General features: G+C 32.4%; 1 protein-coding gene across 1 annotated transcript in view; it reads right to left on the bottom strand.

Annotated features, from left to right (window-relative positions):
- Window positions 1-17,772, bottom strand: part of TRHDE (thyrotropin releasing hormone degrading enzyme) — a 421,292-nt gene that overhangs the window by 75,123 nt on the left and 328,397 nt on the right. The window contains exons 10-12 of the mRNA XM_077111449.1: window positions 15,739-15,827; window positions 9,254-9,384; window positions 9,099-9,154 (exon numbers count right to left, since the gene is read on the bottom strand). Of these exons, the coding sequence (XP_076967564.1) occupies window positions 9,099-9,154; window positions 9,254-9,384; window positions 15,739-15,827 (276 nt within the window). The remainder of the gene's footprint in view (window positions 1-9,098; window positions 9,155-9,253; window positions 9,385-15,738; window positions 15,828-17,772) is intronic.

Below are 17,772 nucleotides of genomic sequence, written 5' to 3'. Positions count from 1 at the left end.
ACGAGCACCCTCCAGTACACTTCCATGCTGCAAAAATTTCTGAGATTATGATTTGCTTACAGATATCAAATGGAATATTTGATATGGGAACATATTAAATAATAAGAATAAAAAATTCTTTGGGATGCTTATACCTGATTCCCTGATATCCTGATTGCTGAAGGACTAGTTTAAGACTCTAAGATCCAAATCATGTCATGCTTATTGTGCTGATAGTGCTTAGCTTAAGGTCTCCCAGCTTCAAAGGAGCACTTGCACCTCCAACCTGCTGTTACAAGTTCCCTCTGTCCTCTGAAATAGTGGTTCTCACATTGTTGGGTATGTCAGAATCAGGCTCATTAAAATACAAATTCCCAGGGAGTCCCAGGAATACGCATTTTTAAATAAAACATCCTCAGTGATTATAACACAGGTAGTCTTTTGGTTCATAATCTAAAGATCACTGTGACCTGAATGTGCAAAAAATTACCAATAAGCAGCAGAAGATATATCTCAAATTCATGAAAAAAGAGACACTGATATAAAACTATCCCTATCCAGGAATCTAAGCTCAGTGGAAAATTCAGGGCTCTATGTTAAAAGTACACCTTTACAAATCTAGTTACGTAAATGTCTATTCCAAAATTTTGGAAGCAGTTCAGCCTGAAAAAAACTTTTAAGTTATTCGTGAACAGACATACACTTCCCAAGAACTTCTTGGGAAGTGCTGATCGCCTAGAGCAAATTCTTATGAAATCTCAGACTTAGGTTTCAAAACAAATTAGAGAATCAAAGGAATCACAATTTGTGTCAAATATGACCAGACAGTCCTAATGACACTGTGAGAGCTATAAAGTTTTTAACATGTGTAAAGCTAAAGAGCATGAACATACACACTTATTCAAACAATCTGAACTTGCATTTGGAATTCAGAATATTTATTCTAGAAAAAGAATGGTTCATGCGAATCCATGACGGTTCCAAAATCACCCACATTTCTGTAACTCAAGAGTGCGGGCTGTTTGCTGTGAAAATGGATCAGTTCTCTGGAATTGAGTCAAAATACCTCTTCTACTTTCTACTCAGCACTCTCAGACATTAGCTGTTAATATTAAAACGTGTTAGCCTACAGCTTTGAAACATAAATTTGGCACTAGAAGGTTACAAATTTGTTTTTTACTTAATGCAGTATAGTTTAAAAGTCTCAAAGAAAATTTGCTGTCCTCAAGAGCCATAGGCCTGCCCCAATGCCACAGGAGGTTTGTACTTCTCAGAACTACCTGGCATAGCTGTCCCCACTAAATCTTTATTGAAAACACAGCATCTGTGACTCCACCCTCAACAGATTTGTAAATATAGCTCAAAGGAATGTGTTAACTCACTGTCAAACCTTGAGAAAGGCTACGCATGCCTGTAGACACAGTATAGTTTGAAAATGCAAGAATATACTGGAGGTTTTTGCTGGGCGATCACAGAAAGTAAACCGAGGACTGCCAACTTGTTACCGTAAAATGTCCCGAAAATGCTTCTCAGACTGCTTTTAACATTTATTGGTGGCAAAGTGTTGCATAAACTAAAACTAATTCAGAGTCCTTTTTGGATATGAACTCTTAATGTCTGCATGCAGAAAAATAAAAAGTGAAAGGGTTTCAAAGTGATTTTTGGAATATCGATAGATGAATATTTATAGATAATGACAAGAAGATAATTAGAATTCTCAACCTCAGAAATGTGAGAAATGTGAATTTTTGAGGTGGCCACAAAGCTCCTGAATGTGCTTGCTGGGTCATGGCTCAAAGTTCACAACAACCTGCGCTGGTTAGAAGGGCTGAGAAGATAATTAAGAGTTCATTTTAATGGTGTCTGGTCAATGGCAGAATACTGGAAGCACAGCCCATTGCTAACAATAAATCTTATTTGCAATAAATGATTTTATCACTCTCAGTATTTCATAAATATTTAATACTAATCCTTTTGCATGCACATTCTAGTGGCTTACCAGAAGACAACTAAAGGCATAATCATATATGAATACTTCTCCCAAATGAATCTAAAAGAAACAGCTAAAGAATCATCCTTCTCTCAGTACCCAATGAGTATACTACAGAATACATTTGAATCAATGTTCTATTATTATTAATAACTCTCATGATTCCATAATAAAATGCAATTAAGAAAGAAAAATGTTTAGGCTGAGATTATATAGTAAAAGTGTATGGATTGAAGAAAGAATTCCAGTACTAGACATTTTTTTCCCTAAAATCAGCATTTATAAAGCAGTGGGCAGTATCAGAGCGATCTAGTAGCCTCAAACTGTTTTTGCCATTTGTCTTCATTGTCATTTGTCTCCCATTATCTCCATTACAAAGTGGAGTCCAGCCTGCCAAGGTATTTCGAACAAAAGATTTCTAAGTTACTCTTTCTCAATTTCATTTATGAAAACTCAGCATATTATACATTTATACAACCAGCTGTCAAACTAGGAAAAGGAGCTCTTTTTCTGGCTTGGTTCAGGGTTCAGTTGCTTTATCATGCACATCATACTACTATTTTCTGCAAAAAGTGAAGAAATGGTCAATAAATGCTCTGCAAGGGAAACCTTTAACAAGGTACAAAGGAGCCATCCAGAAGACACAGAGTGTCTAATAAGGACCGTGTTGGAGGAAGTCCAACAAGCAGTACATTACTACAGATCAGTTTTCAAACATTGTTAAGGTTATTTCAACAATGCTATTACCATTTCTGAAACCAGGACTCAGAAAGGCAAATAGGTGAAAAACAGGTTAAATTCTCAAAAATGTGTTTCTTCATGAGCTATTAAATTTCCAGTGGCTAATTTACTAAAATCCAATTTTCCTAACATATCCCAGATTGATAAACTGTGAAACAAGTCAATAAAATGTATTTATTATTATTTTTAAAATTAATACATTCATCAAACATGCGTTTAGTATGACTGATAGCTGCCTACCATACTTAAAACATTTCTAAGGTGAGAGATACATATTCTTCAGACATAGGTCCTTTTGTTTGTCATTAATAACACACCAATATTTTAAAAGAAATAATTGGTGCCTCATTCTTGAGCAAAGTTGTAAATTAAGTCATAATAATCTACCCTTTTTAACGTTTTAGAAGTGACTGGATCCTTAACAGAATGGCCTATAAAATCAATTGAAAAAGTACTTTATACAGGTTAAAAAAGTATGCCATATTAACAGCATAAAATATTGGCATATGTTCTATATAATCGAATCCCATAGTAAACATTCACTCTCCTGATGTTATTTCCTATATGATGTTTTCTGTAATCTTCTTAAATCACATTAATTTTTTACTCCACAATACTTTCATAATATTGTATTCACAGCACTTATACGTGGAATATAGTTAATTATGTACCGTGTAGCTTCCCTGCTAGACTTAATTTTTCAAAAGCAAGGAATTCTTTATCAAAACAAAAACAAAAATACCCTAAAACAAAAATATTTAGGCATTTTACTCATTCATTTTATTTCAAGTCATAATACAATGAAATTTGCATGGCAATTGACTAATCAATGCCCTATATTCAAACAATAAAAATTAAAATATGTAATTGCAGAAACAGTATCATTCCCTATAGTAACTTATACCAGAAAATAATGAGGAAGGAACATAAAATTACCAGAACCTATGAATATACAATTATAGGGCTTGACTTAGGAGCTGAATAAATGGAGATAAAAAATATGTTCTGACATTCGAAAGCTCAAATTTGCAAAGATATTAATTCTCTACAAATTAAATAATAAAATCAATGCATATCCAGGCATAACTGAAATGGAAATTTTAAAGGAATTTATGAAATCGATTCTAAAATTGATATTGAAAAAAACTTATATGATTTTAACAAGAATAAGAGAAAAATTTGACAATCATAATATACTATATAGTATACCATAATACACTATGATAATATATATAATATATTATAAACATAATATACCATAAACTAATTATAATAACACGGTAGAGGAGTAGGACTGAAAAGAAGCCAACTGAACAGAATTGAATAAATTCCCTATAAATATGGGAATTAACATTAAAATAAAAATATCATTCAAATCAGTGAATAAAGGAAGGCTTTTAAAATAGGTAGAAACAGAATAATTGATTATAATATTTTTGTTAAATAAAATTAGACCCTGCCTTCCATACATAACAATGAAATAGAGAAGGAAGGGTTGACAGATTACATATAAAAACAAAAGAATATTTAAAGAAAAAAATGGGAATATTTTCTAAATCACCAGATAGGAAAGGACTTCTATGCAAGACAGAACAAAAAGGCCATAAAAAGTAGAACTTACATTTTTATTACATATAAATTAAAAATTCACCATGAAGAAGGAAGGAAGGAAGGAAGGAGCAGAAAGAAAGAAGGAAGGAGAAGAAAGAAAGAAAGAAGGAAGGAAAGAAAGAGAGGGAGGGAGAGAAAGAGCAGAAGGGAGAGAAAGAGAGGGAGAGAGAGAGAGGAATGAAGAGAGAGAGGGAGGGAGGAAGAAAGAAAGAAAACGAAAAAGGAATTGACATATGTTGAGAGTAAAGATTGTAAAATGCATGCTACAGAAAGTATTAATACTCAAATCACCCACATTAAATAGGAACATAAAATAGGGAAACTACTTTTGCCTATTTCTAGGAGTTTTTTTTTTTTCATTTTTTTAAGCAAACTTTTTATTTTGAGACAACGTAAATTCTTATGCATTTATAAGGAATAACACAGAGAGATGTCGGTACTCTTCACGGTTTCTTTCAACAGTAGCATCTTGCAAAACAGCATCGCAACCAGGACATTGACTATGATACAATGAAGGTACAGAGCACTCCCATCACAAGGGTGCCTCATGTTTCCCACCACAAGGGTTCCTCACGTTTCCCATCACAAGGGTGCCTCATGTTTCCCACCACAAGGGTGCCTCACGTTTCCCACCACAAGGGTTCCTCACGTTTCCCACCACAAGGGTTCCTCACGTTGCCCTTTCATAGCCCACACACTTCCATCCTGCACCCATCCCTTTCCCAACCCTTAACGACCACTAATCTGCCCTCTATTTCTATAATTTTGCCATTTCAAGAGTGTTATATAATGGAGCCATACGTTCTGGGATTGGCACTTTTCATTGAACCCAATTCTCCAAAGATTCATCCAGATCATTGTAAGGATCAAAAACTCTTCCCTTTATATTGCTGAAGATTATTACACAGTATAGATATAACAAAGTTTGTTTAACCATTCAGTTTCAAGCTACTAATGAATAAAGCTGCTCCAAACACTCATGTACAGGTTTTTGTGTGCACATAGACTTCATTTTTCTGGGATTAATGACCAGGGATGCAATCGCTGGCTCACGTGTAGTTTCTAGTTTAGTTTTTTACGAAACTGCCAAACTTTTCAAAAGTGCCTCCTCTATGACATTATCTTCCATATTTTTTAAAAAAACAGGAATTATATAAAAGAAATCACATGAAAGTTTGCACAACCTCATTTGAGCAATACTGTAATAAATTTAAAAAACACTATTTTTACTGTCAGACTATCAAAAATTTAATAAATTTATATTATTCAGCATAATGTCAGATTTGAGGGAACAAAACCTCTCATACTTGTTTGATAGATGGTTTAACTAGTAAAGCTTTTTGGAATATAATTTGTAATACTGAAGTAAAAATTCTTATAGGAAACCATTGTATAAAAATACACATACGTGCAACAAAGGACTGTTCAAGGATATCCACTGCAATCTTGATTATAATAGTGAAAAATTAGAAACAACGGAATAAGTCTCTCCAGAGAACTCTCTCTCAGAAAACGGAACACATTCTTGTTCACACAGGAAAAAAATTAAAGGGTGTGGAAATACAAATAAAACTGGCTGACTAGACACAAACCTAGTATTAATAATTTTACCTCTATGAAAGTAAAGTGATGATGGAATGGATGGGAAGAACTGAAAGATTTTCACATTGCATTTCTACTTTGTTTTAATCTTTTACAATTAGAATGCGTCCATATGCAATTTATATATTTTTAAAAACTGTAAAAAAGAATACCCAGAACTTATTAGCTACACAAAAAAATAGTACCACAAAAGCTTATAATCTGAAAATTAATAATTAATCATCACTGGGCACAATCTTGTACCCAAGATTAGGTTAGGCAATGGTACGACAAAGAGAGATCCAGTTGGATCTTCAAGATCATCCAAGAATCATCAAGGACTCCCAAAAGTAAGGGTCATGCTACAAGATAACAATTGCTATAACAAGAGTCTGCAAGATGTGCTAAAGAAAACCTTACTCCTCCTGGAAGGACAGATAAGGCTACGTTGCAGGAATGCCAGGGAACTAACGCTTCTGAAATGAATAGTAATATTGCCAGTAAACAATGAGAATGGGGGTTGAGAGGAATTTCAAGCAATGGGAAAAGTCATTCTGATTCGAGGTCTTGGACTCTGTGTGCAACTGTTTGGGGATGAATCCCACACTCTGTAGGCGTTTGAGAAGACAGACGAGATCATCCATAAAAATCTCAGCATAGTTCCCGGCATGTACGTATTTAATAAATATTGCCTGTTCTTTTACTTGTCATCTTTAAAGACGTCTAAGAGAACAGGATGTTTTCAATAATCCAAAAGGTTAATATGGATTGAATAGCAAGGACTATGGTATATTTACTAAAATAACAACAAAAAATATGAATAACCCTTAATTTCATAATTAAAGAGCATTTGTCTGAAAAAAAACTGATTTTGTATTTCTTTATTCATGGACTACTATGAAAATTATTTCATGGTCAGTAACACAAATTTGGAATGATAATGAAATTACTATTTCATTGGAACTGAAAACAATGTCCTGCCTTATCAACCACTAAAATTAAGTAAAATATTCTTTTTAAAAATAACTTTTTTATCATCTTAAGGAAAATTAGTAAAAAGAAAATCCCTCCCCTTCCGCTGTCATCTGTCTTCTGTCTTTAGGACGTGCCTCCTTATCTGCTTTCTCACCATCATTTCAAAACCACACCAATTCACGTGAACCACTTGTGAATTCACACGAACTCCTCACGAATTCACACGAACTACTCAAAACCCCTGAGCCCTTCTATATTGCCTGGTTCTTTTATTAAATAAACATTACTACTGGAAAGCTGTACACGGCACTGGTTTAAAGCATGGGCTCTGCAACAAGACTGTTTCAATCAGACCATCCCACCCTGCCAACCACTAGCAATTGTTAGACAAGTTACCCAACCTCTCTGAGCCTCCAGATGCCTCACTATAAAGTCGGCATAATAGTAGTAACATATTTCATAAGTTTGTTTGGAGAATTAGGTTACTACATGTAAAACAGAACAGTATCTGGCAACCTTTAAGGGTTTAATAATTGTTAGCTTGTGATATTAACATTTCTCTTCTAGTTCCCTAATCTTTCCTTGTAGCACTGTTTACATGCCTCTCTCCTTTTCCTGCTTCTTGGTGAAACATCACATTTGGTATACTCTCTTACTGGTTTTACACTCAAAATTGCTATGTCAAAACAATCTTTCCATCATACCTAATGCTTTCACCGGTCTTTATATCTTATTACAAAGCAAAATCTACCACTTAATTATTATCTCCACACATCCCTATCTTGGCAGGCCTTCCTCCACCACTATTATTTCTAAAATTTTTGCAATAAGATGGAGCTACAGCATAGAAGAGCTCTCGTTTACACTTGTTGGAAGTGAACCCTGGTTCTCATTAAACAACTACATTCAACACATATAATTTCACCAGAAATTTCCTTGCTAATAAATTGTTCTTAGTTTTGCCATTCAGTTTGTAGGCAGTTTTGAGCCTGAAACTCTACATGCCTGGTCCAAATGAGACACTGATGCGGTATTCACTAAAGTTAGAGTAAAGATTAGTAGTGATTCTTGGTTTCTTTAATGACAATGAGGAAGGCAATGATCAGAAATACTTTTGTAATAGAAAAGCACCTGGAATTTCTTCTTTACCCTCCTTACCTTCTATATTACTTCTTTCTATAGAAACTATTCTCTGTTACCTGATTCCAAGCATTGCCTTTGCTTCTACCAAAGTAATTAGCAGGCCTTATAAATTTAAGTTCATTAGTTTTGATTATAGAATGCTACAGGGTGAGATATGCTTTTTAACATTTGGAAGAGAATTGAAATTTGATTGAATATGCAGGATATAAAAGCAGTTCCAGATCCCATATATGAGACAACACTTATTACTAAGACAAGTTCTGTGTTCATATCAGCAGATACACATCTAACTCATTGTAGACAATTATTATAGGAGAAAATATGATAAATAATGATAACCATGTAAGTAGAGAGAATGACCATATCCTAATATGTAGCTTATAAAACCATATTAAAATTGAGCTGTACGTGGGTGACAAAAAGTACAAAATGTTAATTTTACTGGTTATTCTGAAAATTAGGTAAGTAGCTTGGGGTTATAATTAGCAAAGTTTCATTTAATGAGTAGTGAAATGAATAACTGATTTTATTATTATATGCTGAATTATGAAAATAACACAAATATTACCATAGCTATTATGACCAAAGGGTTCTGCTACAAGATCATTACATATTGTGTCCAGAACAGCTTTACCCTGTGGAATGTTTATTTTCTGTCCTGCAGCACAAGTTTTTCATAATGAACCACCTTTAAAAAAACACATTAAAAAAGATATACTATATATGTCAAGAAAAAATTGCTGATGCTTGAAGAGATTTTCTATCAAAAATTAAATATGGCCAAATGGCCATTTTGTAGAGTTCATTAATGAAATCAGGAAAAGATTTTAATTTCCAGAGTATTAAATTGAATAAATAGTGAAAAATTGATCAAGCTTCTCTTAACTCAGAAATATTCTTTGGCTACTATTGATCAAGGGTTCAGAGCTCTGATTATAATTCAAATCCAAAACACAAAGCACATAAGATAGGAATTATTTTAAAGTTTCTTAAATTCAAAACACACATTCTATTTAGCCTAATAGAGGAAGTCTTACAGCCATAAGTGTTAATTGTGGAAATCCATAGGAAAACATACCTGGCTAGGCTGAAGGCATCGTCAATCAAACCCGCTCTGTTACTGACAGAGAGAACCTATGAGGCCAAACAGAAAAAAAAATGGAACCACTTAAGATTAAAATGCAGGAATTTCCATATCAAAACAGATCTTTTATGAGCAAATCCAGAGTTTACCTTATGGTTCCTTATTAATTGGTCAATTAATAATCTCCAATTCCTTAGGTCATAGTTGACCCTAAAGTAGCCAGTTTGATTGATGTTCCCCAGCAACCAGCTTCCTTTGTCCAAAGTTATTCTGTGGTACTCTGAAAACAGCATTTTTCAGGGTAAAATAGATTTTAAATTTTAAGGATTAAAATGGTATTAAGCTATGTTTTCTTAATACCAGATATAATAATACCAATAATTAAAAGAGAACACCATTCTAAATACCTAACTGAAATCTATTTTTTAATTCAATTAATTAGTGTTATCCAGAATTTGCTAGAAAACCTTTAGTTGCTTACTCATTCTTATTTCGATTGTTTTCTTATAATTATCAGTTTTGTTCTTGATAAAACCCTATCACCTACTCAGAACTTTCTTTCTCAACATAACCTAGAAATCTACCAGTGTATTTATGTGGCTTCTAATTAGACAGTGTATGGATATAAGGCTAGAACAAAATAGAAGATTTTAGGCACATATTCTACTTATTTTATTCAGCAAGGAAGTCATTAAAACAGTAGCATTCATTTATTTGAAACTCACTGTAGTTTCTTGCCTTTTTTCTTGAGCTTTTTTGGAAGTACTAATAAATAAAAGACTTTCTACATCATCAATAATGCTCGAAAAGCTACCTCATTTGTTCAAGACTCTAATATTTCTACATCTAATTAGAAACAAAGATAATAAATTTTGCTTATTGGAATCACTTTGGAAAATGGTAACTTGATTATGTTCACCAGCTAATTCAATTAAAGGAAGCTGGTAAAAACAATCTTTAATTTCTTACAAATTTAACTCCTTCAGATATGGTAGAGATAAAGCACTCCAATTACTTTTTTTTAATTAGAAAATTTGTAGGTTTACAGAAAAACCATGCATATGCGAAAAAGTTCTCATACATGCCACCCTATTATTTACTTCTTGCATTAGTATGTCTGTTACAATTGATGAAAGAATGCTTTTAGAACTGTACTATTAACTATAGTCCTTGCTTTATATTAGGTTTCAATGTTTGTGTTATATAGTCCTACTTCTAAAAAAAGTTTATTTTAGTAACATATATACAACATAAAATTTTCATTTTTAACCATATTCAAATATATAGTTCAGTGCTGTTAATTATGTTTACAACGTTGTTCTACCAGCACCACAATGCATTACCAAGACCAATTAGTTTTAAATTTAGCCTTCAATGACTTTGCAAAATCACAGTACTCAATTCTAATGATTTTGTTGTATTTTTCAGGACTCATACTTCATTGATGTTGCATAATGTTTGAAGTTGACTTGAAATATCAACATCAGAGCCCACACTTGGAAGGGTCTGACATCGAGAAGGAAACAAAGAAAACTTACATGAGTCTATGTAATTTCCATAAAAACCAGAAAATTCATCAGAAAGCAAACACATCACGTCTGAGGGGGGACACTTCAAAACAGATTTTCTCTTTATTTCCTTGAAGGATTGCATTTACAGAGACACTCTTTCAAATAGATGCCACACAGGAAGAGACTATACCACAAATGGTTGTGTGTAGACATTAATGACCATTAATTGCTTGGGTCTGGAATGGGGAGGGATGATTAACCCAATTCATATTATAATCACAAATTTTCAAAAATTTATATAATAAAGCAAAATATACTGAATGTAAAACTCTGATCTTTAATGTTTCCAATAGCACTTCCACTCCTCATCAACTTTATAAATAGAACCTATAAGAACAAATAACAAAATGAGGCTCAGACAGGTTAATCGAAATGTCCAAGGAAGTTGAAAATCGTCCATCTCAGTTCTCCTGACCTTGGTGTCATTTTGACTCTCTTATATTCTATTGACACAACGTGATACACACTTTTACTGTAATATGATATACATTATTCACATTCCTATATTAATTTGAAAGAGGGAAGATAACATTGGAAAAAAAATAAAACAGGAGCAGGAAAGCTGGGTTCTTTTTCCAGCTCTCTTCTACATAAATATTTGAATTTAGGTCATTGATTCTTTGTGGTTCTCAATTTTCTTACCTGTAATAACCTCAGCACCAAACAATGGCCTTTAAGTGTCCCTTTCAATTCTATGGTTCAATGGAAGAAGGGGTTATTTTCCTTAGTTTAAGATTTTACCCAGCTTAATCTATGGTACTTAAGAAAATAAATTCATCAAATAGACCTTTAAATATGAATCACATTCCAGGTTTCTGAAATTTTATAATTGTATGTTTTCCAAAACTTCAATCTATTTATTGGCACAGGGAAGCTCTAGAGTGTCACGCCCATTTTACAGATTTAAAAACGGTGACAAAAAATCATTAATAAGAAAATACAGCTTTTTTAAATATTAAAATAATCTTATAGTGAAAAAATTTAATTTAACATGTCTGAAGTCAGTACAGAAAATTACATGGAATTATTAAGAATAATAATTTCTCCCAGGTAGCATTAACTCTGTCTTTACATATAATTTTTATTCCCCAAAAAAGATTCAAATTGTATTCAAAGGAATTCATTAGTTAAGAGCAAGTTTGACAATTTTCATCTAAAAAAATGGCTAATTTTTTAAAAGCTGCAATGTTAAAGCATAAAATTTAATATATAAACATATGATTTAGTTTCGCAAGTTTGAAACAGTCATGAATTTCTATGATATTAAATTTATTTTTTAAAGTTACTTGCTGGTCATGTTTTATAAAATTGGCATACTAATCCCAGTTGGTTCCGTTGGCTCTGGTTTTTAAATATATACTATTTAACAATTTACAGGGAGAGTTTAGCCAAATTAAGATTAATATGCATATATACATAAAATAGGAAAATGATCCCTATGCTTCCATGTAGTCTGATCAGAACAAAAAAGCCAAGCATCTACTGTTTTTAAGTATGCCATTATTAAATCAACAACTAAAACCTGGAGGTTATTACTGTCCATGAATATTTTTATGGCTTCATTATAAATGAGATCTTTGGAGAAACAATTTCCTGAAAGATTTTGCAATAGATTTTTAAATATCTTTTCAGTTCTCACTAATTAGATCCTTAAAATGTTCTTCAAATTAACTAATAGCAAGCAATGAATTTTAAAGAGATCCTTTATAATGGCCTAATGAGTTACAGTATGTGTTGGGTGTCATAACAGAGAGTATTGAAGCTATACATTGTATTTTGAGGGTTAGTGATAATAATTTAACCATTATATTCAGAATGGATCCAAAGAGTTAAATTATATCAAGAAACTGATTATATGGCATTTTATAAGATTTTTTGGTGCTATAATCTTTTCTTGGAAAAAAGAAAGAGAGAGAGAGAAAGATTAAGCATTTTTATCCAGCCTTGGCCAGTTGCACAAGTGTTGGAATTAAAAGGGGGGGAAAAAAACGAAAGAAAAAATGTTAACTAAGGTAACAAAAGTAACAGTATGAGACAAACTTAGGGATAATAACACTGTTGCTTTCTTTACTGGACTCTTGTGAGAATCAAATGAGATCAGGTTTCATAGAATTTATCAAAAAACATGTGCATGTATTCAATGGTGCTGTTTTGAATAAGTGACAGAGCTGCAGAGTATCCGAACAGTGCATTAAAATCTTACCAGTGTGTATATTTAGGAAAAGGGGAAGAATGCAAGGGACAGGTTTAGAAAATCCAAACTGAGTCTGTTACCTATCTAACTAACCGAGTTTGGGCAAGTTACATCTTAAGCTTTAATTTCTTCATTTGTAAAACGGGGATAAAAATTCATAATTGCTTTAAAGTCTTGTGGGTCTCAAATGGGCTAATACTTGAGGAAAGGACTAAAGAATTATGCCGTTTCTAACGTTTACTTTTAATTTTCAAGATCCATTTCTGTTTTATTTTAAATTTTTTCCTTCCCCAAATTTGGCATTTTACTTATATATTATTATTTTGTAATTGTTATTAATCCCCTCCATTCCCCATTAATTGATAGCTAGTCAAGAAGCAGGCTGCTATATTTATAAAGGTCTGCATTCTCAATATTTTCATAGTAAGCAGTAAAGAGATAAACACTTGAACATGATTTTACTAATTAAAAAATTGGCATTAAAGACGATATTTAGGCTAATCTATGTCATACATTGGAATTAATTACATATTCATACAAAGGGCTTAAAAATTGAACTACCAAAAATATCTGATGATTCAAATCAAATATATACTTTAATTCACCAGTGGTTTTGCCTTTACTATCTTGTGAGATTAAATCTTTTTCACTACTGAACAATGAAAAACTAAAAAAACATTAATCTTGCTGGTATAATTAAAATGTGAATTTTGAAATATATATTGATAAGAATTGACCAAAATATTTTCTTCACGTTTTTACGAAGAAATATTTTTCATTGATATTAGTGGACTATATTTTGAAAAACAAAATAAAAGGATGTGACAAAAGACAAAAGGAGACAAAGTACCAATTTTCTTTTATTTTTTCTAATCCTTGGTGCCAGTGGTTTTACTAGTTATTATTGGAACGAAGACCTCAAATTAAAATTGAATATAGTTAGGAGATGGAAAAGGCAAAACAGGTATGTGCCTTTCATTGTAGGTGCCTCTTGAAACATTTTGTCCAGATCTGCTTATTTATAAATGTTCTAAAAATTAAGAGAACATTTACATGGCACAGATATCCCAAAAAAAGCCTCAACATTTCAACTGTGACAATGCTTTTATCAAACAGAAGACTCTGCTAGGATAAACGAGAAAAATGGTTGCACATTGTATAATTTCAGGGTAGGGTGTGCCCTTCATATCATAATCTATATAAACAGCACTTTCTAGAGGTACGCATTGCACAAACTGGGCAGCTAATAGTAGTGTGACCATGCATACAAGTAAAAGTGATATTTCAGGCAAACATAAAGTTCAGTTTTGGACTGATCTAGATGTTTGATCAGTATCTCTACACCCTTCTAATTTCCCCATTTTCACCCTATCTTCCCAAGGAAAAACTTTTACTTTATTTCTCTTGACTGTTATTTCACGCCCCTATCAATCCTAAGGAAGGATAATTTCATTCAAATCGATGGATCATGCAATGATAACTTGTTTTCACTCCTCATTTCATAATAAATTATTTAAATAAATAAAACAACTACATGATTGTTAAAAAAAAAAAGTATAAAGGCAAATAATATGGTGAATGTGGATTCAGAATCATGGTTTAAACACAAACCCCAGGAATTGAGAAGAATCATTTATAGCAAACTACTTAAAAGGAGAAACACCAACAAATTTGAAAATAAGACTTTCAATGTATCGCATTACATATGATTGTTTTAGATACCGTATATATATAAAAGCATATATTTTCATAAGTGATTATGTACTGAAAATATAGTAACATGAACATTTGAATAAAAACCCACCTAGACTACAAGTTTATATTTCCTGTAACCAGATTAGATTGTGTTTTAAGAACTTTTCCTTTTATGTATGTATGTATGTATGTATGTATGCATATACTTATTTTAAGCACTAAAATCTCCTTTATAATAATAAGACTGAGAGAAAGAAAGAAGTATTTATATATGTGTGTGGGTGTGTATATTTATTTACTCATACCTCATATTATTTCAAAAAAGGACTTGTAGCTGTTTTAAAAAGATGCTTATGACATAGCAAGATAGCACCAATTAGTAGCAGGTGAGAAAGGAGTAAGAAAACAAAATGTAATCAGACTTGACTGTCTAAATCTAAATGAAGTATTATATAAAAGATGATAATTGGTTTTTTTGCTCTAACTCAATGGAATACAGAAATAAAAGGGACCTGTTTCACATTCTAGCATGAAGAATTTCGATTGAATTCAAGAAATAGCTTTCTGACAGTGAATTGAAATAGGTCACTTTCTTATTTGAAGATATTTAGAGAAAGAATAGAATCTCATCTCTTTGCTCCTTGAGGTTTGACCCTACCTAAGGATTGCTTTGATGACCTATCAAGGGCCTTCCCGTCTAGCCCTGTAATTATCTAATCCCATGGAGAATATTGCCTCTCCTATCTTGTTTCCCTTAAAGAGACAGTCTGGTAAGAGGAAGATAACAGGGAAGTGGGATTCAAAATATGACTTGTATTTTAGTATTTCGTTTACTCTTCTATTGGGCACTCTAGTTATATTTTAATTACATTTGGGATTATAAAATTAAATGGTTTAAAACATCTAAGATTAGTAATGCAATTTTAAAAATTCTCTTCACCATCAAAGAAACAAATACATTTAATCATTATATAGGCAGACTGAAATTAGATGATTTAGAAGCTATTAAAGGGATTCTGTTATTCCTTCTAGTTTTATAGAGGTGATTATCATTCCTCTATCTTCTCTTTTTAATTGGTCTTTATTCACATTTTTAACAGCTGAAACCAGAGGTTAAGTCACTGAACAATTATCTGAAACCAAATAGTTCTGCAGGGGAGGATATATATTTTACCTGATTTGTTAGACACCCAAATAATTGCTTCTGAAGACACATGGCTTCTATTTCCTACCACAATAGTTAATGGAATCTGCCACAGGTAACTGCAAAATAAAAGAGCCGCTTTAAGAATAAAAATGGTTTTATAAATTAAAAAAAATATTTCCCATTCACCTTCTGCACAAATTTTTATACTTTCTTCAGGGTTACTAAATTTTTTTTCCAATCAGAATAGTAAGGATAAGTCAAGATGAATTCATTCATTCAATGCCATTAAGAAGACTTGGCTTCTAAGAGTTTTAATTTCAAAGGGGATTGCTAACAAAATAATTTATCTCATAAAAAACCATAGATTCATATTTCTCACTAGGAATAAAAAGGCTAAAATCCGTAAATCTCATCCACTCCATATACTGATTAAAGTCCAAAAAAATCCTTTCAATTTGGTTTTACATTAAATTAAGACACATTTTCATGGTTTAGTGCATTTACATGCCAAATTCTCTTTATTTATTTAACTATTCTGAAACACACTGCTATCATATTTTATAGAAAGGTCAATTTAACACACCTAAAGATACTCAGTAAAGCAAAACTGGAAAGCAAAACCAATCAGACTTCCCTAAACTGCAGATCAATACAAAGAACACCATGGGACACACCTAAAGCTCTATTTCCAAATTAATGAGGCAAAGCATTCACCAACATGCAGAGATCAGTTAAGAGTCTCAGTTATTAAAGATAAGTATTTTCTAAAAATTGCCTTCCTATATGATAAAAGTTCAGGTGTATACTTGTACATGAAGTAATACCAACTTCAAACAACTAGCCAAGGATATGCTGGATGGTCTAGACTAACCATGTGCCCATGACTATATATATATTATATATATATTTTTTGGGTAGGGGTGCGTGCTGAGCAGGTTCCAGGAATCAAACCTGGGTCTCCAGCATGGCAGGTGAGAATTCTGCCACTAAGCCACCATTTCACCGCCCCCCCCAATAACTATATTTCATTTCCTTCCTTGAAATACAGCCAGATTACTTTGACCTATCCTTGTACCTAAGCAACAGGTGTAGCCAACATCTGGTATGGGGAAAATATTTTTTTTTATTTTAGAAATGTAAGAAGAGAGAGTTTGTGAGCTCGGTAATTGGAACAGTGAATGGAAACTTGAGAATATGAAAATCTGGCTGGCATAATTAACAGTACATTGAGTATGGCCTTTTTGTGGGTAGAAGGGGTGACATCTCCTCTGAAACTGTCCTGTGGAATTTGATTGTTTCATCATTTCATGTTTCTCATTCACAATTCATAAAAAGAATTCAGTGATAGTCAAAAGTTCCAATGGGAGACTGGAAGAAATTCATAATTTTATAGCAATTGCTATCTCATATTTGGAAAGTTAAAATAATATCTTTAAGATTCTGAGTTTTAAAATTGCATGCTACACTTAACCAGAGAAATATTTTTGCATGTAAATTCCTTGGAGATATTATGCTCTACATCTATGATTTCAGACAACTGGCCAAGAAAAAATACATAGTGGCCAAACCTGTACTGGTTCTCTAGATAGACATCAGTGAATATGAAAGTTCTTTAGCAAATACTTCCAAGCTTTTGGCATATTCCCAAGAATACTTGATGATATATTTACTATGAGGAAGACACAGGGAATTAACATATTTAAGAGTCCTTCTTTTCTAAACATATCGCATTGCTTTTCTTTAATTGCAGTAACCAGTTAAGAGACAACACTTCCCAGCTCTGGATCTGATTTTCAAGTTAAATCACAAACTCATTTTTGCATCACAACCCTTGCTAACTGTATTGAATTGAAATAAAGTCAATGAGACCAAAACAGGTCATTGGTAAGACAGATTAATTTATGAACCTGACTCTTTAATACATTATCTTCCACAATGAGCTGGGTCAGCCTAAATTGTGAAGCCAAATAAGTACAAATCAAAGGAAAATATTAATAAACTTAATGTCTTCAAGGAAAAATGCATCTTTTTTTAGCATGACTATAAAATATCTGTGAGAAA

The sequence above is a fragment of the Tamandua tetradactyla genome, chromosome 7 (assembly GCF_023851605.1).
Source record: "Tamandua tetradactyla isolate mTamTet1 chromosome 7, mTamTet1.pri, whole genome shotgun sequence".
Taxonomy (NCBI): domain Eukaryota; kingdom Metazoa; phylum Chordata; class Mammalia; order Pilosa; family Myrmecophagidae; genus Tamandua; species Tamandua tetradactyla.
The sequence above is the reverse complement of the archived record's forward strand: the minus strand, read 5'-3'. Positions and strand labels throughout refer to the sequence as shown.